The following is a 24635-nucleotide window of genomic DNA, read 5'->3' on the forward strand; positions in this document are numbered from 1 at the left end:
TAACACAGAGAATGACAGATGGAGGGACTGCACAAAGAAAGAGTGCGGATTGACACCTTGTTTTTCTTTCCACCAAAAAAAAAAAAAAAAAAAAAAAAAAAATTAAAACACTGAGTAAGAATGAGATAGGATCTGCTCAGCCTGGCCATATACTAGCAGGAAACAATCAGAGTGAAAAATGTGCATTGTCTCCTTGTGCTCAGAGCTAGGATAGTTTTAATGGTTTTGTATCAGTTGAGTAGGAACTGAGCTGTGTCATGTCTTTGCTCTGCCTTTCATGTCTCCCAGGTGATGGTGAGCCAGGGGCAGGGGCTTCTGTGCCTCTCGGGCCTCCATCCATGTGCCTGATCCAGTCAACATGCTCAGCCTGCTTTAAGTACGCGCGCGCGCGCGCGCGCACACACACACACCCCCCACAGAGAGAGAGAGAGACTATAAAATAAACACATGTTCATGGCAGAAAATGCAGAAAAGAATAGCATCTCTCTGGGTCTGCGAGAGGGAAGAATTCATCTTTTTGCCCTTAATCTACTTGAAGGGTTAAATAATGTGCTTTCCATCATGAAAAAAGCTGGTTTTGGAGGGCAACACTAAGAGCCAATCATACAGAGATGACAGAAAGCTGGTCTTGGCACAGACCTAGCTGAGGAGAATTAACAGATCTACTGGGGAAAGAAGAAACTACTTGTTTCTAGGTCCCCTTTTAAATGACCAGAGCTTCCAAAGTGACTACTACTAGTACCTTTCATTTGTAGAGTTGTATACTTCTGCAACTGTATCACACCCCTCATTTCTTTTCTCCTTACAGCAATCCCCATAAGGTAGGTAGTGGAAGAACATTTTTATTTCTATTTTTCAGAGAAGGAAAACAGATCCAGAGAGAAGTTACCTGACCCAGACATACATAGTCAGTGACAGAGATATAGACCAGAAAGACTTCCTGACATAGCTGCCCTCCTTCTCCTCATATTCACTCTCTTGTCCTTGACCCAAGAAGCTGATCCTTTTCCCAAGGCCTCAAGGCCCAATCTATTTCATATCTGAAACATCTTCCAGGAACACTCCCTGACTCCCCAGTAGCTTGCCCTCTTCTAGACACTACATTTTTATCAGCGTGGTCTAAGGGTTCACTCTCATATTCACCCCATGCACTGAGCAGTATCTTGTGAAGTCTGGCCCCAGGATCGCTCTCCTGGACTCTAGGAATTAGACCATCACTTTTCAAATTGTACCATGCAGATAAGTCACTTGGGAACCTAGTTAAAATGCAAGTCTTATTCAGAAAGGCTAGAGTGGGGCTTCTAACCACCATCCAGGTAATGCTGCTAGTCTAAGAAACACTATAAAACAAAATAAGATTCTACAAGGACTTGTTAAAATGCAAATTTTCTGAACCCAACCAAATCTATAAATCAGACTATCTTGTGGACCTGTGAACCTGCATTTTTAACAAAGATCCCAGCTATTCGTGAGCAAACAATAATTTGATTACGCTCTCCTCTGGGCCAGGAACTCCTTAAATGTTAGAATTAAGTATATTTGATAGTTTGATGTAATCTCTGTGCTCCCAGAACACAGTCTAGGTCCTAGCATGCATAATATATGTTCAATTATTTTGTTGACTAAATGGATGGTTCAGAATACACACACCTAAAGCAGATATTTCCAAACTTACCTAATAAAAGTTTGGTTTTATCTTTGCATTCTGGCGTATTCCAAGGGTTGTTGCAGGAGCCCCAGGGTAGTACAGACACAAAGGAGGCAAACAGGTAGAAAAGTGTATAGCAAATAATCACATTGTAGTATATGGCTATTAGGACAGAGATGATCAGCATCGCGATGCCACAGCCTGCAGAAGCAAAAATTCCAGGGGTTCATTCCTTCTTAAATGCTATGGAATTCTTAGAGTTGGGCATAGGGTCAGGACCTAGGTCTGGGCTCTCTTGTACAGAATGGATGCACTAATAGCAGAGTGGACTGTATGTCTACCAGGGATATGAAGGCATTCTGCTGGGAACTCAACAATGCCAGAGGTGATCTTGGGCCATTATTCAGAAGGACAAAATAAAGGATGGAAAGAGTTAGTTCTATTAACCACAAAGGCAGGTCTCCCTCCCTGGGGCTGCATGGTGCCAGAGGGGACAGAGTCAGAAAAAGCCCGAGGGGGCTGGGAGGCAGGCTGGACTCACCTTGTAGAGCTGGGATGGCCTTCCACACAGACACTGGCCCCTGGCTGGCAAACTGGCCCAGCGACACCTCCAAGAAGAAGATGGGTAATCCAGCCAGAGCCAGCATCATCAGGTAAGGGATGAGGAAAGCACCTTGGAAAGAGAGTGGGGAGTGAGAGCCCTGGGAGGCAAAAGCAGGCTGCTGCCCTCCTTCACCTTCCGGGTTGGGGGCTGGGCTCCCTCTCAAAGAACTAAAGGACAATTTAGCTCCATTCCTGAAGAAGCCCTTTGATGTCCTGTCTCAGCAACAGTCACCCACAGATATTTAAGAGCCCTCCTCCAAAAAGTATAAGGGTACCCATGCAAATACACTCCTTATTTCAATTCTCCACTGGCAGATGGCTAGGGATATGTGCTGATGGGGTTTTATTCTCTTCTTTTTTTATTATAGCACTTCAATTTCCCAAAATTAAGCCCCTGCAGAGCTCAACCAGTCCATGCCTTTGACCCACTACTGGATTCAGATTGGTGAAATCTTATCGGAGCCTCAGCCCTCCCAGGACCTAAAAGCTTCTAAGCTAAACTCCAGGAGCCCTCCTCTACAGTAAGTTACCTGAACACCTTCTGCCAACCAGGGTTGGGCAGGCTCTGCCAGAAAGCCATTGGGGGATACCCATCCTTCTTCCTAAACCCATCCCCATCCCCATCACACACTTCTCAACGCCCTTCTCCATATGAGAAGTTCCTTCCATCCTTCAAGGTCAACTCAAATGCTTCCTCTTCCAAGAAGTCTCCCATCTGTGTCCTCCCACAGTACCTTGCTCCAGGCACCAATCACTTGTTAATTTTTAAGTAAGTGTCTTATTCAGCCTGTGAGCCCCTAATATTGTTTGAGCTTCATCTCTTTACTCCTCAAAATGCCCCGTCTAGGGTAATAGTATCTGGCAGGCCTCCATAGAGTCGCTGAGACTTCTCTAGGGTTCTTTCCCTTCAACATTCTTTGAGATTGTTTGGGAGGGACTTGGGGAATGGTCACGATTTTTGAAAAGGTTTTGACAGGAACGTGCTGCTGCATGGGCCAGAGTCAAGGGCCAGGGTACTGGAGATGCGCGAGCGCAGAACAGTGGCCTTAGCGGAGGGAAAACTGATCTTTCTCTAGTCTACTCTTCATGCTCCCGCCCCTCCGCACTTCCTGTTTGATGGCAGGGCCTTTCCTGCCCGGGGCTTTCCAAGCCAGGAAGGCCCAGGAGCAGCCACGGGCTGCTGGGCAGTAAAACCGGGGTCCTGCTTTATCCTCTCAAGACGGGGATTGTGCAGTCCTCCTCTGCTCCTGAAAAGGAGCGGCGAGCCCTCCACCCCACGCTGAGGGCTGCGGGGCCCCGAGCCGCAGTGCGGAACAGGCTGCCTCCCATCGCAGCGCCTGGCTCCTCGGGAGCGCTGAGATCTGCTCCGCCGCTCTTCGCAGATCCCGGGCGAGCAGAGCGCGGGCACTTGCGCGGGCCAACCTCCTTTTGCTGGATCTCCCTCCTCTACCCTGAGTACCCACTTCCCTTCTATTCACTGGAAGCCTTGTTGTAGCATCCTGGCCTGAGGGCGCCCTGTGGAAAATCAAACGGGAACCTATCTGGGTGCCTCTATTCGTGTGGCCGGTACCTGGTCTGTTTTCAGGGCACCCCAGATGGCAAATGCTCTGCGGTTCTCATAAGTACTTGTCAGAGTGTCCTAATTTGGAACTGGAGAGGAAGGGAGTAGTGGCCTATGTTTTGCGCTTTAGCCGTCCGGTGATGCACCAAAAACGGACAGATGCAGCACCTGTCCGTTCCGCTGCACCAAATTCCGCCTGAAGCGGACCCAAGAGGCAAAACAAAAGAACAAAAACCCTCGAACTGCCTGACCTATGGTCTGAAGGAATGCATTGTTTGTCCCTTCCGTCCAGTTGAGAAGAAGTGGGAGGGGGCTCTAGGTTCAAATTCCTATTGCTAGAGAGCGGCCGGCCCCGCGGCACCTAAACGCCGGGAGGGTCAGAGGGATCGTGAATGTGCCAGGTCCCTCCTCGGTGTGTACAGAAGAGGTACAAGGGAGCACAGTGGTCCAGCAGCCGATGCAAGCCTAACTAGTGTCCTCCCCATCTCTGAAACGGCTTTCCTTCAAAACCAGCACCTTCCTCCCATTTAGGGCAGATGAAAGAAACCTGTTTTCGCTGTACGATTTTACTAAAATCAAAATATGTTCTGCTTCAAGAAGCAGAACAAGAAGGCGGAGGTGGCGGGCACTTCTGAGAGGTTTTTGACAGCACATCCCCCACCCCTTCCCCCTCACCTCCTAGCTCGCCTAAGGAGTCCCCTAGGAAGGCAGGATATAACCCTGAATCAGGGCTCCAGAACTGTACAGCTGCTGGCTGTAACCTTGTTGGGTGCCCGAAGTGCCGCCGCTCTCTGAACACTTGACCGCTAGCACCCGTGCTTACGTGGCTCCGGACCCAGGCCCCAAAACTGGGTCAGTGGGGGTTTGTGGGGCCTCACTCCTCCCCTGCGCCCCTCTCTAGATAAGAGACTCCGGGATCTAATGCCGAACGATTATGGTAGTCCCCGCCCTCTGGTTATGCACTCACGCCTACGAGGTGTAGGGCTGGAGCCTGCGGAGGCTGCTCTGAGCCTCCCCGCCCTGCGACCCTGCCTGAGGGCTCCTGTCCCACCCAACCCTCAGGTGCCCGCCCCGCCCCGCAGCAGGCGGAAAGAGCGGAAAAGCCATACCTCCCCCGTTCTGGAAGGCCAGGTAGGGAAACCTCCAGACATTGCCCAGCCCCACTGCGTACCCCACCATGGACAGGATGAAGTCCAGTTTGCTGGACCAGTTCCCTCGGGCCTTATTCTCATCCCCTTGCTCGTCCTCCTGGGGGCGGAAAAGCACATTGTCGATAACAGCCCCGAGTAGGTCCACAAGCAGGCCCCTTCCGCCCCTTCCACCCCTCCCCCCGGCTAGGGGTCCTTCCCAGCAAGCAGGCTCCCACTTTTCAACTGAGGATGCATCGGCAAGCAGGACCCCAAATGTAAAGAAAGGATGCATCTACAAGCAGGGACCTCACCCCTCAACCCTGCACTGAGAGTCAATCAGCAAGCAGGTCCCCAATTCTGATCTGAAGATCCATCTTAAACAGACCCAAAACCCCCTCTTTCCCAGATCATACAGTCAGGGCACACCAGCAAGCAGCTCTCCCCAAACCTTGAACCTGTAAGGTGATTGCAAGCAGGTCCCTCTATCCCCAACCCTTCACCAAGAATTTATTTGGCAAGCATCATGCCTGGAGTTCCCAGCAAGCAGGTTCCTAATTAATCCTTTCCCACAAAAAAGCCTTCACCACACCCCCTCCTCAGCCCTTTCTTCCTTTAGAGTGTGTGACAAGACCAGAAAGAGAGCTGCAATGCCGAAGCCAGCCGGAGCCCCTGCCTTACTTTGTTGACCAAACAGAACCTGCCTGATCAACTAATTTAAGAAGGCATCCTTCAAGACTAATGCAAGGGAGATGGGCAGGAGGCAGATTTGAAGATGAAACAAGAGGGAAAACAAACAAACAAAAAAAGATTGATATGGGAAGACACAAGCCATCTACAACCTTGAGTTCTGGTCTAAATTTTACTACTAACCAGCTGGACAACCCCAGGCAAGCCACTTGCTCTCTCTGAACCTCCATGTCTCATCTGTAAAAGAAGCTTAGAATAACTGTCCCCTGAAGCCCTTGCCAGCTCCAGCAGTCTATGAATCTTTGAGGCTCATTTCCTCAAGCTCACACTAAGACGCTTTCTTGGGGCAGTGCCTGGTCGTGGAATGCCTCACTACTACTCAGGAAAAATGGGGGGAGACCACCCCAAATAAACTCTGAAAAGGTTCGGGACACCTAGACACTGCACAAAGCTTTCCAGGGACTCAGGCCACCACACAGTTTCCACCTCCTCAGTCACCCTTCACCTCCTATTGTAGTAACTTGCTAGGTCTCATACTTTTCTACAGGCTGTGGAGGATAGCAGCAGCTGTCAGGAGAAGTCTTGGGGAGGGAGAAAGAGCCAGGGTGAGTGTCAGAAAGGCACAATCAGAAAGATGGGCAGGGCTGAAAATAAGTACTTTCAGAAACCAAACATCTTTAACATCCTCCCTCTCATCCTCCCACACACAGACCACCTCCACTCCTAATCCCACCCTTCAATCCTTCCAGAGCTGCAAAGGGTGGGAGTTCCAGCTCCTTCTGCCGCAGTGCGGAGGTTAAGCAAGACAAGTGAAACAAATACGCTGCTCCACCTGGGGTCACACTGTGGGATACATGCTGTCAGAGGCAGATAATACACATAGAAAAACCCTCCAGATGTGGACCCAAAAGGAAAGGCAAGTGGGAAATTCTATGTTTATTTCTAGTTCTGACACCACAAGCTCCTGCTATGTGGGCCTGTGGATAAGTGTGAGTGTGTGTGTGTGTGCGCGCGCAAACACTAGAGTAACTAAAGATAGAAGGGTTGTATAAATCCTAAACCTCACACAGGCATAAATTTTGGTCCAGGCCCCACTGCTGGATATATGCCTAGTCCCTGAGGCCAGGAAAGGAGAGGAGATAGCAGAAAGGCAGGCAGTGAGAAGGGAAGAGCTGAAGTGGATGAAAAAGGACAGAAGAAAGAAGAGATCAGAGAAGGAAGGAGAGAGACAGAGGGAAATGGAAGAGAACAAAAGCCTGTATGAGAGAGCGGGCCACCAGCAAAAGTTGCCTTTATTCATAACCCAAGGATTGGGATTTGCTCTGTGGGTTTTTCACGCCTCTAATTAAGTGGTAAAGGATCAAATGCAAGAGGGGATTCAGATTAGTGGAGCCTGAAGCTTATACAATTGAGGGAGGTTACTTTAGGGAAAAAAATAGAAAACTTTGGCAAAAGTAGACACCAGGTTTTGGAAGGACCCAGGCAAAGGACAGGCCCCAAAGCTTAAGCTTCAGTAGCCTCAGGTAAACCCACCTCGCATCCAATGAGTTCTCATGTAATAAGCGTTACTGGCAGTGTAAAGGCTACAAAACTTAAACTATTATCCTCCTACCCCTCGACCCCCAGCCACGACCACCTGGCTTTGTTCTGAATTTTCTCCCTCTTTTTGTTTAATTAAGAAATTACTTTTGAAAAGAAAAGATAGTCATTGGCAGGAGAGGGAGTCTGTCTGCATAAAAGGGTGGGATCTATCTGCCTCAACTGCTTTGTGAATCCGGACCTGGATTCCCACTACAGCCAAGGCTGGGAAGGGGCAGGTCGTGGCCCCTCTGGCAGGGTCACTGCAGCCCTCGCGCCCTGAACTGCCGACCCCAGCGCAGTGCGAGCTTCCGAAGCCCCAAAGCCGCCTCCCGCATCCATCACCTGGCACTGCCAACCGGTTTCCCCATCAGCACACGTGCACCCGCCACGGCCCGGCTGGCCTCTCTCGCGCAGCTGGAGAGCAGGACACTGTGCGGGCCGAATGCAACCGCTTACCTGGGTGGCAACGGTGGCCACGCTGCCCGGGAGCACGGACGTGATTCCATCCGTGCCCAGCACCACGGTGCTCTGGCTCATGTTCACCCAGCCCACGGCAGGGGTATTGTTCCGCTCCAGGGTGCCCTTGCCCACACTCACGTTCGCATCCCCCTCCGGGCCTCGCAGAGCATGGATCTTACAGTGCAGCGCGTTGCTGGGCCCGGAGCTCCCAGGAAGGGGGACGGCCTGCGCGCCTTGCGCCTCTCTCAAGTCCCGCAGAGCTGCTGAGGCCGCCTGCGCCCGCGGGCTACTGAGTTTGCAAGACCCCACTCCTGGCTGCTCAGCCTCGCAGGCTCGCGCGTCCGCTGACTGGAAAGTTTGGGCGCCGGTGGAAGCGGACCTGGGCACACGTGGCGGCGGCGGGGCAGCAGCCGCGGGAAGCTCCTGCTCCGGGCTCGTCCTGGGAGCACATGGGCCATCCGGATGGCCCTGCGCCGCCGCCGCCTCCGGGCTGTTGGCTGGCTGTTTATTCATTTCCTTGGGAGCACTGCAATCCTGCAAACACAATGTCAAGTTCGTGCAAAACAAAGTCACAACAGCATTAAAAATACCTGTATCTACATATGGAGACGTTCACAACTCAGGTCCAGACACAATATCTGGGGAAGCAAATTGGAATCTGAATTTTTTCTGTTAAGAAAGACTGCAATCAGTATTTCTCAATTTGCCCGCTTCATCAATAACCAGATGACAAAGAAGCTAATATTTCCTCCCTAGTGGAGGATGAACTAAGAAAAGAGGCAGAAATGGAATTTTGTAAGGGGAAAGGGGGAGTGGAAATAGCCCTAGAGTCATGAGCTCTCCTCCCTCTTTGGATTTCACATCACAGCTGTGGGTGCCCGCATCCCCATCACCATTGTAGAAAGATTCTTTAATTTTCCGCCCCATTTCCTTTGTCATTCAACAATGCACATTGCCTTTTTCCCCCATAGACAAGCTGTGGCCACAAAGCTGATGCCCTGGCACCTGCGAGCGCTTGAGGCCAAATTGGTTGAGTCCCAGCGCTCCACAACCCACCTCCTCCCGCCAGGTAGCAAAGCAAGGTTAAGAATCACGATCAAAATAACCACAAAAAATCCTACAACGATAATAAATTTAAGACACAGAGTAGTAACTAGGTTTGTTATCTTACACAACTTGTATTCACTTCCAGATTCCCAGACATATAAAAGAATATGCAAAGTTTTTTTGTTTGTTTGTTTGTTTGTTTTTGCGTAACTATTTACGGGAGTCCAATATCTTTCACAACCCTACGCTGGCTTGAGTACCAAAACTCATGACTAATTTTTATTCTCTTTTTCCCAATTCACTTTCAAATGAAAATAACTGCCAGCGGTGGTTTTCCTAGCCACTTTCTCCCCTCGTGTTATCTTTCAGGGCTTCCTAAACATTAGCACCAATAATTATTATTACACTGTAATAATCCTATTATCTTCACCTCCACTGCACTCTTCTCGTCTAACCCCCTTTCACAAGCACGCAAGATAGAACTCCTCAATTTCCACAAATCTGAATACCTCAGCTTCAGCCAGCATTTGTCTCAAGAGCCTCTAGGACCCAGAGCAACTCGCCTCTGTACCGGCATCTGGCTTTTCAGCACCGAGGACAGTGCCCGGGATCGGGTCTTTAGGAGCCACAGTCAACCTCTCAGCTCTACAACCTAGGAAACCTCTTTGCGACCTCAGGTGACGCTCACAAGTACAAATACCTAGGGCTGTAAGAACTGTTCTCCTCGTCGCCCCCGTCCCCCCCCCCCCCCCGCAATGCACAGACATCTCCAAAAGAAATAGCCAAAACGAATCTGCTTTTCCTATCCCCTCAGCCCCTTTTCCTCTTGAAAGAACAAAAGCAAAACACTCACCATATCTGACACAGGCAACAGATTGAACTGGTGGAGGGTGAAACCCGCTATTGACAAGACTGGGTTTGGCTCTGGCAGGAGAGGCGCTTTCTATATCTCCTTGGGAAAGGCCGGGTTTGCGTCAGTGCAAAGCAAGGTGCCCTTGGTTTGACATTTTCTTGATAATACAAGTTTGATAAATCATTACCCCCTTGGATTGAAGTTTTAAAGGGACAACAGCCTAGAGTATGCTGGCCAGTTGTCGCTCCAGCGGGAGGGGCTGCGTGTTTGGCGTGACTCATGTGGGTCTGATTACTAAACCGAAACCGGCAGGAGGGGAAGACAGAAGTTTGCCTCCTCCTAATTAAGGGAAACATGGGAGGGACACGTCCCACTGCACCCAAGGCAAGGCGCAGTCGCCAGCAGAGTGGATCGGGATGTAGAGGTAGGGGGAGGGAGCTAAACCACTGTCTTCTCTTTCCCTTTCACTATATTCCATTGCTGTCTCCCCCAATCTTCAGGGATGCCGAAAATATTACTCCGAAAGAGGCTGAGGGTCTGCGCATAGCCCCACAGCTCTGTGATGGCTGAAACAGGCATGGGTCCTGCATTTATCAAGGTGTTCCTACCTAGCATGTATGTGGACTTTAGATTCTCACATCCCTACCCTTCCGGACAGTCAGTCTTGGACGAATCCTGGGTTTTTTGCTTAAAAATTGGGATCTAGTATTTCCGTTCCTATTTCTGTTAACACAATCAGGAGAAAATTCTGAGTATAACTGACCGTTCTCATTGCATTTTTAAGCTCTTTTGAAGACGTTTTAGAGAAATGAAAATGAAGATTTTCCAACACAGACCTAGTTCTTAGGTCACTCTCAAAGTCAAGGGAAACCCATTCTTTCTTTGTAGTCCTTTCAATAAAATCCTACCAGAGCCAGGCCTGATTTGGCAGCGCGAGACCTTAGAGACCGTCCAAATCGAGATGCCCAGCAATGGGCGGGGGGGGGGGGGGGGGGGAGGGGGGGGCGGGGGGAGCCGTACCAGGAAGTTCAACAATACTGTGGCGGGGATGGGATTGGGGGTGGCAGTGGCGATAAAAAGATGGACTTTCTTGTTGGTACAATGCAGTAGCTATAATCAGGAGAGGAGAAAACGCCTTTACAAAGAAAGTGTAGTTTGGAGACTAGAAGGGGATTATCAGCAAAATGCTTCCCTCCTCTCCTTACTTGCCGGTCTAGCTTGGGGAACCCCTGGCCTCGGGGATGAGGAGCCACAGACAGCACGTTTTCCTTTCCCTACTGCCAACAGCCCAGCCCACTGCCTCAGGGTGCGCGCCGTCGCAAGCGGCTGGGCCGTCCCCGCGCGGCAGGAGGACAATACGGGGGCGGCGGCGGCCGCAGGCGTAGGCTGCAGTGGCAGATTGCGGCGGGCGCCGGGGGCACTGAGGGGCGCCCTCCTGTCCCTCTGGAGAGCCCGAGAGTGTTTGGATGCCTCCGCTGGTTGGCTCTCCCGCCTAGCCCCTCTAAAGGGCAACTGGCTGGGGACACACGGTCTGCATTGCTTTTGGTGGGGGCAGGAGTAGATCTTTCTTTTGAGACGCCTTGAGGATTTCAGGTCGCTTTTTATTGTAGTTTTGAGCTAACGTCTATTGAGATCTCAATACTCAACCATTGTGCAAGGGCTATCCATGAATTATCCCGGTTAGATTTGGCAATGGCCTTTCAGAAACTATACAATTGCAAAGCTGAGGAAATTGGGGCTCAGAAAGTCGTTTTTGAATCCTGGAGAAGATCCCAACCACCTCCCGCGGGGCTGTCTCTGGGGTCAGTCGCGCTCTCCCCGGGGCCAGCTCGTAGGGCGAGGTCGGGAATTAGGGTTATGAGGGTGAGGTGGGGTGGGCTGTGGTGGACTCTGGCTGGAGGAGGGTCTTCTGAGTGGGTGGGACTGAGAATTCCGCAGGGGTGCCTGCTCAAGTTCCAGCTGGCGCGGAGAAGCAGCCCGCAGGCTCTTGGCATCTTGGGGGAGGCCAAGAGAACCTAAGGGTGTTTCTGCCTAAACAGTCCCCAGTTTCCGAGAGGGCTCAAGACGAATGAATGCGAGAATTGTAGAAGGCAGGCCTGGCAGGCAGGCTCGGGCTCAGAGAGCGATCGGCCGGAGCGGTACCAAGAGGCGGCCCAAAGATCGGTGTAGGCCTCCCTCTGCAGTTCGCCGGCCGACTTCCCCGAGGGACAGTCACGACTTTGGAAGGTTCTGGCCAGTTTCCCAATTTGCATTTGAGCAGTCCCCGCAAAGGGCCAGGTGAGAATGGAGCGTCCACGCGGCGCCCGGACGTTCCAAGGCGCACAGACTTGGCTGCCCCGGGAGGAAGGGGGAGAACTGCGCAGAGGCGGCGGAATCCTGCCGGCCTTCTCACTTCCCCCAGCTGCGGCCCTGGGCCTGAGTGACGCCCAGCGCCGCCCTTTGGCCCCTAGGCCTGACGTTTCGCCCGCTGGCCCTCCCCGGGCCAGTGAACACTTGGGTTCCTGCGTGGGGCCTGCCGCGCGTCAGGCTCTGCAGAGGCGGGTGACGCGCAGGAACTGCTACGGGGTTTGGCAGAGGTGCTATTAGGGCTCTAGGCCTCCCCCCACTTTCAGCCGCAAAATTCTAGAAGGGAGGGGCTGCGTGGAGAACGGAGGGAGGGTCTGGAGCGGAGAGGCCTGGAGGTGTCGCTATGAGGCCAACGCGGGGGCGGAGGGGCGGGCACAAGCCCGGCTTGAAGGTTGGGGTTCAGGGGCGGGAGAGAGCGTGCTGAGGCAGGAAACCAGGCCCTGGGGCAGCAGGTCGTGCGTACGGGTGTGTGTCAGCGCCTACGAAGCGCAGAGAATGGAACTGCAGTATTTAAAAAAAAAAAAAAAAAAAAAAAAAAAAGACCAGCCGCACGTCCTCTAGACGCGGGCCTCCGCCCCCGCCCTCCGCGGACGCCTGTTTGTAGTGATAATCTGGCCCAGTGCGCCGCAGCCAAGGAGGCCGTAAATCCGCATCCATCACCGCGCAGCCATTCGGTCTGAATTAGCCAGTCACTACGGCCTTAATTACTTTGTCAAAGATGAAAAATAGTAATTGATTTTGTCCTCGATCACTTTGTTCCCTCCCCTCCTGCCTTGCAGATAAGCAAATAAATATTTTTGAAAACTCGTGTCCACTCGGTTGTATGGGGGTAGCCTACTGAAAAACAGGCCATCCGGTGACAGTCCTGACGCCAGTGTTACTGCCAAGACCCGAAAAGTGAGCTGCAACCCAGACAGGAGAGGGCCCAGAGGGCGGCCTAGGGCATTCAAGTCGCTGCCCTCCTTCTCAGTAAGGAAGGAGAGAGGAGGGAAAGGTACCGGTGTTTTACAAGCGCTTGCTCTGGCGTTAGCTGGGCACTGTGGCACCAGTCTTCTGTGGTCCTCAGGGCAGCATGCGAGAAAGAGCTGCCAGCGCGACTGACAGGAGAAGAAAGGCGTCCAGGGTCAGCGGGCAGAGCCTAGCTTTAAGCCCGGGTCTGTGTTGGCTCCTCTCCATCCACCACATGAGGGATAGAGTATGAGCACCTATGTCTATGTTTATGTGATTTTAACATGGGAGTCGTTAACACATACAACTTCCACAGATGATGGATGTGAGGGCTCAGTGTGTGTTTCAGGTGACATGGCCGATAGTCAAGAAGCCGCCGTATTTTTGTCCCACTTGTCTACTACTGCCCAGCTCCATTGCAGTGTTGTTCTGTGCTAAGAATGTGGGTTCCGCAGATACACTGCACCACCTCCTAGCTCTGTGACCTCGGTGGGGAAATTCCCCATCAGCAAAATGAGCATAATAAAAATTAACCTACCTTGGCCGGTGCAGTGGCTGACGCCTGTAATCCCAGCACTTTGGGAGGCTGAGGCGGGCGGATCATGAGGTCAGGAGATCGAGACCATCCTGGCTAACACGCTGAAACCCCATCTCTACTAAAAATACAAAAAATTGGCTGGGTGTGGTGGCATGCGCCTGTAGTCCCAGCTACTTAGGAGGCTGAGGCAGGAAAACAGCTTGAACCTGGGAGGCGGAGGTTGCAGTGAGCCAAGATGGCACCATTGCACTCCAGCCTGGGCGGCAGAGCGACTTGTCTCAGAAAAAAAAAAAAGAAAAGAATTAACCTAACCTCAAGGGTAGCCTGAGGATTAAAGGAAAGAATGCGTGCAAAGTGCCTAGATTGAGATTGGCTACCGGCATACTTTCAATAAGCTGTTGTTATTAATATCATTCAATGTAAAGGAAACATAGTTTTGAAGCCCCTCAGAATTAGCAAACAAGACAAATCCCCCTTCCTGGGCCAGAAGGTTTAATATGGGTAGACTTACACAGAATAGAAAACCTTACAAAATATGTAATGATTGTGCAACATTTCTCCCTCATTCAGTGTTTGGTCGCCCAATAATCAAGTATTTACCTTTACTAAATGAAAATTAGGAGCATCCTGGAAAAGTGCTCAAATACAGAAGCTGCTATGAGTTTTTCCTGAGGCACCTTTTGTTTAGATGAAGGTAAATTTCAATAAAAAGGAAGGGCAGAAGCTTGAAGTTTCATAATCAGCCTCACTGTTCAGTTCTCTTCTGAACCCAGGGGTGCCAGGGAAACACAAGTTAAACAAAGCAAGCATCCCTCATCACAGCATTTCAGAAGAGCTCATACTTGGAAATTAGTGGTTCAGCTGAATAATCAGTCTGTGCAAAATGTAGGTCCAAAATTCCAAGACTCAGACAGGCAGGATGCTTGTTCCTGAGTCAGCAGTAATGATGATTCTCACTTCACTGCAGCAAAACACAGGGCAGTGGGTGCTAGGGCAGTGGGTGCTAACGCAGAAGCAGAGAAGTATATGACAAGATGAAAAGGATGTTCAAGGTCATCTGTAGTCCCACATGCCTGCCTTACCAGTGAGAAAGCAGAGTTCCAGGTCCAGGGAGGAAAAGTGAGCACTCAAGGTCATTTGACAAATTAGAAACAGAGTCTAGTGGCATATCTTTAAAAAAGAAAGAAAGGAAAAAGAACTATATTATCCTTTGACCCAGCAGTCTCACTCTTAGGAATCTATCCCAGAGAAATAAAAAACCATAGTGCAAGAACGTTTATTATACCATAGTTGATAAAGTGAAAGCCTGCGGAAAAAAGAAATAGCCACATTAGATCATTAGAGTATCTGCAGCGTGGAATGATTTGTAGCTGTTAAAAAGATTGAATTAGAACCATACAGAGATTGGAGAGATTTTCATGATGTGTTGAGAAAAGCCAGATACATTAAAGTGTGTATAATAGAATCTTACTTATATAAAATAAACAGTAACTAAAATGCCATGTCTGTGTGTCTCTCTCTCTGTCTCTGTGTGTGTGTGTATGTGTACTAGAACACACATGTGTTCTAGTAAAATGTGAATGCACACACATAAGTTAATAAATAAGATTACTGGCAGAAAATGTGGGCATTGATGTGAGCTCAGGAGACAAAGGAAGAGCCAAGTAGAAAAAGTGGAGGGAGGGTGAGAAACATTGACTTAAACAAAAATAGTTCTACTAGTCATACTTATAAATTTATGTAAAATACGTATAAAAAATTTTAAGAAAAGAATTCAGCACTAGAATCTATTGCTTTAATTAATGAGGATATTCACCAAGAAGGCTACTTTCAATAGGAAGTATTACCCCTACACCTATTTTATTGTCTTTCTCTGAAGCGTAGAGCTCAGAAAAATGAATTCAGCTAATTAAGGATCCCAGCTACCAATATTTGGCTAATCCTCCTTCCTCAGGTCCTCATGTTTCTATCTCTTAGCTCTGCTGGGGTAGAACCAGGGCAGAATTAAGACCTTCAGAGGACACAGTCTTGGAAAATATGATGCTGCTCTCCTACCCCCACCCTTATCCTTATAATGTACACTAAACTATAAAGTAATTTACATTAAAATCACACCAAACTGAAAATTCCTGATTTCTATTTTTTCCATAATGATAACATTAATGTCTTTCCAGTACGCATGATACATTCACCCCTTTCCTCTGCTGCCTTTTCTTATCATCCTTTTGGGAGTCGTGCTTTGCTTGTTGCATATGTTTGGTGAAACTACTTGGTAATCTCCTTCCAGGTATGAGTCTTCTGTGTTTATCCATCTGCTGAAAGTTCCCAAACCCCAAAATGAGAGATACTAGCCTTGTAAGAGATGTCAGGTCTCAAATATGTTTATTATTGGAAATAGGAGACTTCTAATACAAGAGAATTGATACTGTGTCTGCAATGTTGGTGAATAAGATTCTTTTTTTCTCTCTTTCTTAAATGTTTCCCTGGTCTTCTCTTTCTGTCCTAGTTGGTGGGGCGGTGGGGGGTGGGGAATTAAGTTCAATGTCAGGAAAACCTAGCAGGAATTCCCACAAGTAGAGTGAAACAGATGTTGGAAATCTTCACTGTATAGGCAGTTTATGTAGCTAACCAAGGCTATTGGGTGGAATGTGAAGAAAGTTCAGAAAGGTACAGTGGTAAGGATGCTAATCCACAAAGTGGAACTTGGAAAATTCAACACACTTTATACCTGTAGAGAACTACCAGATAGCATTAACAAGCTTTAGGACCTTGTGATTTTGTCACTAGATAGCACCCTTGTAAATTGAGTCTAGGGGACTATGGACATTGGTACCCCATTTGTGACTGTTGGTTCTAGCAATCTGTGGCATCCAGATTTCTAAGACTATTTCAAACAATGGCCTGGAGGAAGCCAGCTATGCCTACCATTTTTGGCAGACAATCCAGAGTTAGTCATTATGGTAGCTGTCCCTTGGAATGTCACCATTAGAGCTTGGAAATGATCTATAAATCTTTTAGAATAGTTTCTCAGAATCTGCATTCTATTTCGGAGTGTTTCTATTTCACTTTAAACATCTTCCTGGGTGGAGGATAACATTATATTGTGAAAATAGGGCTTTAGTAGTAGACGTTAGTCATGAGTTTGAACCAAGTTCAGCCATTTTTTAACTATGTGTTCTTGGGAAGCTAATATCCAACTTGTGGCTACCAACATTTACTTATCTTCGGAGCCTCACTTTCCTTTTCAATAAAATGGAATTCCTTTGATTGATTAAATAAGATAAAGTGTGTAAAAACTTCTAGCATGGTGCCTAGCAAGAGCTCCTTCTACCTTTAGATACCACATTTGAAAGTTACTATCTGAAGTCTGACACTATGCCCTTAGAGATGTACCCAAATGACTCCTTTCTACACATCTTGGTATTCCTGGATTTGCTGACCAAATCTTTATGTATTTTGCCCATCTTTCTTCTTTGTTTTTTCAAATAATAGGCCATTCTAGGGACTTTATTCTGCCCATCTATCTTGATGGGAAATGAACTTTGACTGTTTTTCTTTTCTTTTTTTTGAAGTGGGTTCTTTTTTCTATCTCTTCACACTGCGCCTTCCTTAAAATGCCAAGCCCATCATAACTCTATGTCTTTGCCACTGCAGTGTCCTCTGCCTGAAATGCTCTTCCTTCCAGAATGAATTTCTATCTATATGTAAGACTTTGCCCAACATGTGTCTCCTCTTGGAGGTTTTTTATGAACAAAGTTAATATCTCCATTCTCCGTACTTCCCTAGCACTAGTTTATTGTAATTATTTATTTCCATGTGCGTCTTTTCAACTACAATAGCTAATAGCCACGTGTGGCTACTGTCATTTAAATTAATTAAAATAAAATTAAATGTAAAATTTCATTCTTCACTCACACTAACTATATTCTTTGCTATACATCTTTGCTCGTGTCTCTAATTTTGATTCTTAGTGTCGGTTCCTAACTATGGAATTACTCCCTAAAGGAATTGCACATTTTTCAGAATTGGATTCATCTTATCTGGACCAGTTTTTTTGATGACTGCCTTCAAAACGCAGACACGGAGCTGTGTATGAAGATGTAGCCAGGCTCTGAGCAGAGAGTGACAGTGCTCTGCGCTTTGTTTTCACTCCTTTTCCTAACGATTCTCAGCAATCTGTGAATACTTCTGGCTATAAAAAAGCCATGGGAACAAAGACCATAGTATGTTTCCATAAAGACCAAATCAGTTTTCTCTTTAGCATAAAGGAATTTTTATGGAAATCATTTTACTTGGTAAATACAAGTATTTGTAATTGTCAGTATGCACAATATCCAAATTTTACAACTATTAGGAGCAAGCAAATAAGCTCATCTGTTTACACAGGATTTAATTAAACAGTTGCAAGAAATAATACAAACATTGTTAAAATGTGGAGGATTTGTGAATGCTTCTTCTGCAGTGGAAATGCCTGACTCAGGGCTCTCTCTGGTTTCTGCAGATTATGTGGATGATGACATGTTTTTCCAAGTCATTAACTTGGGCACAGCTTTGGGGCCAAATGAGAAGCTACATCCAAACCATTTAAGAGTCTGGGTGATTGGTGGGGCACTGACAAAGGAAAGACCCTCTGTCATTGCCCACGGTGGGAGCATTTGGGAAGTGTGATTGCCTGTGACGGTGCATGGTTCAATGATTCCATTGTTTCATGAAGGCCTGGTTTCACTGATACCAAGGGAAAAAGGTGGGCTGCGCCCACACGGGCGATTAAGGTGATGCTGTCAAAGGCATTTAGAGTGATTTTTTCCCTTAGAAATCTGTTCTGTCACTTTTTGGCATTACAAGGTCTTTTGTATTACATTATAGAAAAAAATAGGCAAAAGGAAGAAAATAAATCACTTCATCAGGACTCTTTTTCAATTGCAAGGGATAGAAACCCAACTCAAAACTAGCTGACGCTTAGGTGTCAAGTAATGAACGGGTCAAGGTAAAAATGGAGCTGACTTCAGGTGGGCTAGATCCAGGTTGCCCACAGCAACAGGATCCTCTCTTGGAGCCTTGGCCTTTGTGGGTCCATGTTTTCAGACTCTCGTGTTGTAGGTGTCACGTGACTCAAAGTTGTGGGTTCCCGTGCTCATAGATTATGATCCAAGGGGAAATAGTATTATCTCTACCCAGTTTGGGAGGTTTGGGGAAAGGAGGCTGAGATGGTGGCTTTGCTGCAGGTAGATTATTTGGGAGTCCCAATGAGGTAGTTAGGGAAACGAGAAGAGTCAATAAAGAGTGCATTGATGAGTGAGTTACCTCTGTGGACAATTGGATTCAGGCTCACTGGGGTCCCTCTGAGGTACTATGTGGAGCACATGTCAAAGTTTTCCCTCCAGGGGACAGGGAAGCTAGAAGGTGATTTGTCCACAGACTCCCACCCCTTATTGACTGAGGATTGTTCCTAAGAGTATTAGATCCTCAGCACTTGTGGGCACTCTACAGTTGGACTGAGCAAGTTGCTATAGCACTGGAAAAAGGTGTCAGGTAGAGAAACAGAGAGACATGGTTGCTTGAGGTGGGGAGCTGTCAGCATGCCAGAAATTGTCCAACATGACTGCAGGTGAACTTGCAGATGGGCCAAAGCAACATGGGCTGGGACATCAATTGCAGCTGTATGCTCACCTTTAGTTTCTTCCCCACTCCCTAGGCCAATCACTCAGTACTTTGATCAGTCCAAAGTTGGCCACATGTCTGCCTCTCAGACATGATGGGCAGGCAGCATGCTGTGAATGGAAGCTTCATCAAAATCACCTGGAGAAGAGGAGGCAGTTTTACAAATAAAGAGTGGGGTAGCAAATTAGTTCTCAGAATAAGTGAGTGGGGGAGCCGGGCACGGTGGCTCACGCCTGTAATCCCAGCACTTCGGGAGGCCAAGGCAGGTGGATCACGAGGTCAGGAGATCGAGACCATCCTGGTGAACACTGTGAAACCTCATCTCTACTAAAAATACAAAAAAAATAGCCAGGCGTGGTGGCGGGCACCTGTAGTCCCAGTTACTCAGGAGGCTGAGGCAGGAGAATGGCATGAACCTAGGGGGCGGAGCTTGCAGTGAGCCCAGATCACGCCACTGCACTCCAACCAGCTGGGTGACAGAGCTAAGACTCTATCTCAAAAAAAAAAAAAAAGTAAGTGCAGGAGAGATGATGGACAAACTAAATAACAATAGCAATAAGTAAGATATTCACTTGCAAACTTTAATCCTATTTTAAGGTTAAAACCACTGAATGTTTTAGTAAATATATTTCTGGATTATGTTTATTTATGCATTTTTCCTTATAAACTGGGATAATACTAGAATTCATATGTTTTATTGCTGCATTTTTTACTTAACCATATTTAGTAAACACTTTAATATGTAATGAACATTTTGCTGTACACAATTGTAAATATTGTAAAGGTACAGTTGACCCTTGAACAACATGGGTTTGAATTATGCGAGCCCACTTATACATGGGTTTTCTTCAATCAAAAATACAGTGTTGGCCAGGCACAGGGGTTCATGCCTGTAATCCCAGCACTTTGGGAGGCTGAGGTGGGTGGATCATGAGGTCAGGAGTTCAAGGCTAGCCTGGCCAACATGCTGAAACCCCATCTCTACTAAAAATACAAAAGTTAGCTGGGTGTGGTGGCAGGTGCCTGTAATCCCAGCTACTTGGGAAGCCGAGGTAGAGAATTGCTTGAACCTGGGAGGTGGAGGTTGCAGTGAGCCGAGATTGCACCACTGCACTCCAGCCTGGGCAACAGAGTGAGACTCTCTCTTGAAAACAAAAACAAAAAACAGTGTTACTTTTCAATAAAGTTACACTGAGCGTGCTTGTCTCCAGCCTCCCCTTCTGCCTCCTTTACCTCTTCAGCCTCTGCCACTCCTGAGACAGCCAGATCAACCCCTTTTCTTCCTCCTTCTCCTTAGAAGACAACAAGAATGCCTTGACAGCGATCCACTTCCATTTAATGAATAGGAAATCTAATTTTTCTTCCTTACGATTTTCTTAATAACATTTCCTTTACTCTAGCTTACTTTACTGTAAGAATACAGTACATAATACATACAACATATGAAAATGTGTTAATCAACTGTTTATGTTATCAGTAAGGCTTCACATCAACTGTAGACTATTAGTAGTCAGGTTTTAGGAAGTTTTACTTGGATTCTCAGGCAGGTCACAGTGGTTCAAGCCTATAATCCCAGCACTTTGGTAGACTGAGGCAGGAGGATCACTTGAACCTAGGAATTTGAGATTAGCCTTGGCAGCATGGCAAAACCTGTCTCTACTAAAAATACAAAAATTAGCCTGGCATGATGGCACATTCCTGTAGTCCCAGCTACTGGGGAGGCTGAGGTGGGAGAATCACTTGAGCCCAGGAGGTCGAGGCTGCAGCGAGCCGTGATCACATCACTGCATTCCAGCCTGGGTGACAGACAGCCTGTCAAACAAACAAAAAAAAAAAAAAAGAAAAAAGAAAGAAAGAAAGAAAGAAAGTTATATTTGGATTTTTGACTGCGGGGGGTTGCTGCCCATAATTCCCACATTGTTCAAGGGTCAACTGTATGTAAAGTGCATCAGTCAATATACTTTAAATCTTTTCTCCCTACTAATGACTCTTGGTTAAAAGTGGACTGGGAGGATAAATACATTAAATCCACAGCAGTGCCTCTGCCCAGAGAAGAATATTTTAGTGGCAGAACTTCAGGCATCAGAGGAAGCTGTTAAAAAAAAAAAAAGCACCAATTTTAAAATCATAGAGCTCAGGATTTGAATTCTTATTACTAGCTGTGTGACATTGGTCAATTTATTTAATCTTACAAATTTCATATCTTATTTACATATAGTAAATGCTAAATAAAATGGTAGCGTTCTTATTATCTAAAATGAGAACAATCATCCTTTCCTGACAGCATTATTATGAGGCTTGAATGAGGTTATGCATGTAATGTGCCCAGGAGAGAGCCTGAGACATAACAGGAGATTAATTAACAATAGCTTTCTCCTATGATCTCTTAGGCTTATTATTTATTTATTATTATTTTTTGAGACAGAGTTTCACTCTTGTTGCCCAGGCTGGAGTGCAATGGCGTGCTCTCGGCTCACTGCAACCTCCACCTCCTGGGTTCAAGCAAGAATTGCCTCAACCTCCCAAGTAGCTGGGATTACAGGCATGCACCACCACGCCCGGCTAATTTTGTATTTTTAGTAGAGACAGGGTTTCTCCATGTTGGTCAAACTGATCTCGAACTCCCGACCTCAGGTGCTCCGCCCACCTCAGCCTCCCAAAGAGCTGGGATTACAGGCATGAGCCACCATGTCCGGCCCTCTTAAGCTTATTTTAAGGCAGACTTTATGTCAGGCATAGCAGCTAGGCACCACAGCAAAGAAAAGAGTGCCTTATGCCTAAGAACCTCCTGAACACAAATATTTGTACTATGCCACTATCACCCTGAAGTTTTTCCAATTCAAAATTCATATAGTATCATAACTAAGGTTTTGTTTTGTTTTGTCTTGTTTTGTTTTGTTTTGTTTTGACAGAGACTTACTCTGTTGCCCAGGCTGGAGTACAGTGGCACAATCTCAGCTCACTGCAGCCTCAACCTCCTAGGCTCAGGCAATCCTCCCACCTCAGCCTCTCGAGTAGCTGGGACTACAGATGTGTGTCACCACACCCGGCTACTTTTTATAATTTTTGTAGAGATGGGGTTTCGCCATGTTCCCCGGGTTAGTCTGGAACTCCTGGGTTCAAGTGATCCACCTGCCTCAGCCTCCCAGAGTGCTAGGATTACAGGCGTGAGCCACTGCCCGCAGCCTAACCAAGCTGTTTTTTTGTTTGTTTGTTTTGTTGTTGTTGTTGTTTAAATGTAACCTACTCCTAGAATAACTCATTACATGTTTTCATCCTGGTATAAACTTTATTACATTGCTTTCCTCATTACAGCTAGCTGACATTTGCAGTATCCATAAACAAAAACCCTAGTTAGTGAAGAGAGAAATAAAGACAGTTTTATACCATTTTGGTGGAGTGTTCAACAGGAGAGAGATTTGGGCTGCCAGAAGAGAACATGAAGTTCTTGAACTTCAGAGGGGTCAGAAGAGAGGTACTAGGAGGTGGGAAGATCACTGAGAAAGGTATACTTTCTCTCCTGATTTTCAACTACTTTCAATCACCGCTTTCCTAGAATTGCTAATATGAATGAATGAATTTGTTCCAATTGAACTGAGCTCCAATTTCCAATCTTTTTCCCTGGCTCTGAATGGAAATAGCCCTAAATTAGGTATCAGGTGACCTTGGATAAAGTACTAGCTTCTCTGAGATTTCATTTCTACAGTTGTAAAATGGAGATAATAAATCTTGCTCTGCCTAACTTGCAAAGCTGAGGTGAAGATGAAATAAAATAATGGAATCGAGAGAACTGGGTAAATTGTGAAATATCATGCAATCCTAAGAACTTAGATTTCAACTATTCATGGACCTGAGGCCTACAGATCCGTTATAAATCATTCAAATGTCCATGTATGTGCGTGTGTTGTGGGGGATGGGAAGGTGGGTGTTTCTTGAAATGAAGAATTATCAAAAAAGTTACTTCTGTAAGGAGAGGATTACTGATAGACCCAGAATGAGAAAAAATGCTGGTGAACTGGATGTGATAGTCTCCTAGCTGTATTCCCCACTGTTTGTTCTCTTCCTCTTCCATAATAATTGAGATTAGCTGGGCACACGGCAATTCAGTTACAGATGACATATCTAAGCCTTCCTCACAGGTAGGCTAGCCCTTGTCACAAAGTTCTGAACAATGGGATGTGAGCAAACAGATGTGTGCTCCCAGAGACTTGCTCTCAAAAAGCTGAAGCCTGTGTGTCCCTCCCTTCCTGTTGGCAAGGGGAAGATGCAGGCTGAAGCTGCCACTATGGACCTACAAGTCAGAGCCACATGTGAAGAATGGCAGGCTGCCTACCAGCCCAACTCCCCTTATCTCTTAATGATGACATAAAGACAAATAAACCCTTATCTAGTTTAAGTGGCTGTTATTTGGGGTCTCTTTGTTACAGCAGCCTAGACTTACCCTGACTAACATGCCAGGCCTTCATACAACGTCAACCTGAACCTGCCCCAAGTGGGAGCAAGAAGCCATTTGTCAAACCGAGGTAATATCCATGCAACCAACGCGATCCCCTGCCACCCTAATTGACTGACCAGAAGACCAACGAGCCATTTTTCTTGAAAGCCACTTTCTGTCACCTGGGCCTGCCAAGGTCACTTATTTGAGGCCAACAGTATGTGTCTCAGATAAAGGGCAGAGCCTGAGTCACCAGCACTACTCCATTACTGTGTGCTACTGTTTAGTGGGGCTCCCAGAGGCAGAGCAGAGTTTGTGCTTATCAATCATACCTCACCTATAATGAGGCTGGCTCTTTGTATGCCTGCTAGAATCCAGATACTACCTTTGGCATTTTAAATCCATAGCCTCAAGGTAGGGGGTATTTTTCATACCAAGAAACGGTCTCAGAAAGGTTGAGTGAGTTACCTGAGGCAACAGCGCCTAGATGCCAAGGCAGATTGGGATAATTCCACAGCTTGTGCTTCTCCCACTGCCAGCACTGCTTTCAAATAAACTGCCTCCTTCCAAGCATGGCTTAAGGCTACTTAGGCAAAACTGGCATTTGTTTATTGAGATGAGAACCTTAAAGGCCTGGAAGCTCCACCCCAAAACCATTCACTACCTGCTGTCCACACTCTGAGCTTTCATCATATAAGAGGGTTTTTAATCCTATGGGCAAGTGTTCCTGTGCATGTGTATTGGGTACTTTTGAGATATGAAGAAAGCTATGTAAACACACATAATGTTGGCAGTTGAACTGGGTCCCCTGAAAAAACACATATTGGAGTCCTAACCCCCAGTACCTCAAAATGTGACATTATGGGGAGACAGGGTCTCTACCGAGGTAATTAAGTTAAAATGAGGGCATTAAAGTAGGTTTTATTCCAATATGATTTGTGTCCTTATAAAAGGAGGAAATTTGGACACAGAGACAGACACATTTAGAGAAAAGATGATGTGAAAAGACATAGAGAGAACACGGCCATCTATAAGCCACGGAAAGAGGCCTGGAACGAATCTTTCCTTCATGGCCCTCAGAAGAACCCAGCCCTGCCAATATATTGATCTCAAACTGCCAGCCTCCAGAGCTGTGGGA

At 47.1% G+C, this 24635-nt stretch overlaps 1 protein-coding gene across 2 annotated transcripts in view; it reads right to left on the reverse strand.

Annotated features, from left to right (window-relative positions):
- The window catches only part of SLC6A5 (solute carrier family 6 member 5), a 53823-nt gene extending 44125 nt beyond the window's left edge, over positions 1-9698 (reverse strand). Inside the window, exons 1-5 of one of the 2 annotated variants that reach the window (XM_073017773.1) lie at positions 9570-9618; positions 7667-8203; positions 4922-5060; positions 2190-2321; positions 1676-1849 (exon numbers count right to left, since the gene is read on the reverse strand). In XM_073017773.1, coding sequence (XP_072873874.1) covers positions 1676-1849; positions 2190-2321; positions 4922-5060; positions 7667-8203; positions 9570-9572 — 985 coding nt within the window. In that variant the 5' untranslated portion in view covers positions 9573-9618. Of the gene's footprint in view, positions 1-1675; positions 1850-2189; positions 2322-4921; positions 5061-7666; positions 8204-9569 lie in introns of both variants that reach the window. The other variant, XM_008004256.3, reaches the window with a different exon arrangement.
- Between the last annotated feature and the right edge of the window lie 14937 nt (positions 9699-24635).

Source organism: Chlorocebus sabaeus, chromosome 1 (genome assembly GCF_047675955.1).
Source record: "Chlorocebus sabaeus isolate Y175 chromosome 1, mChlSab1.0.hap1, whole genome shotgun sequence".
Lineage (NCBI taxonomy): Eukaryota > Metazoa > Chordata > Mammalia > Primates > Cercopithecidae > Chlorocebus > Chlorocebus sabaeus.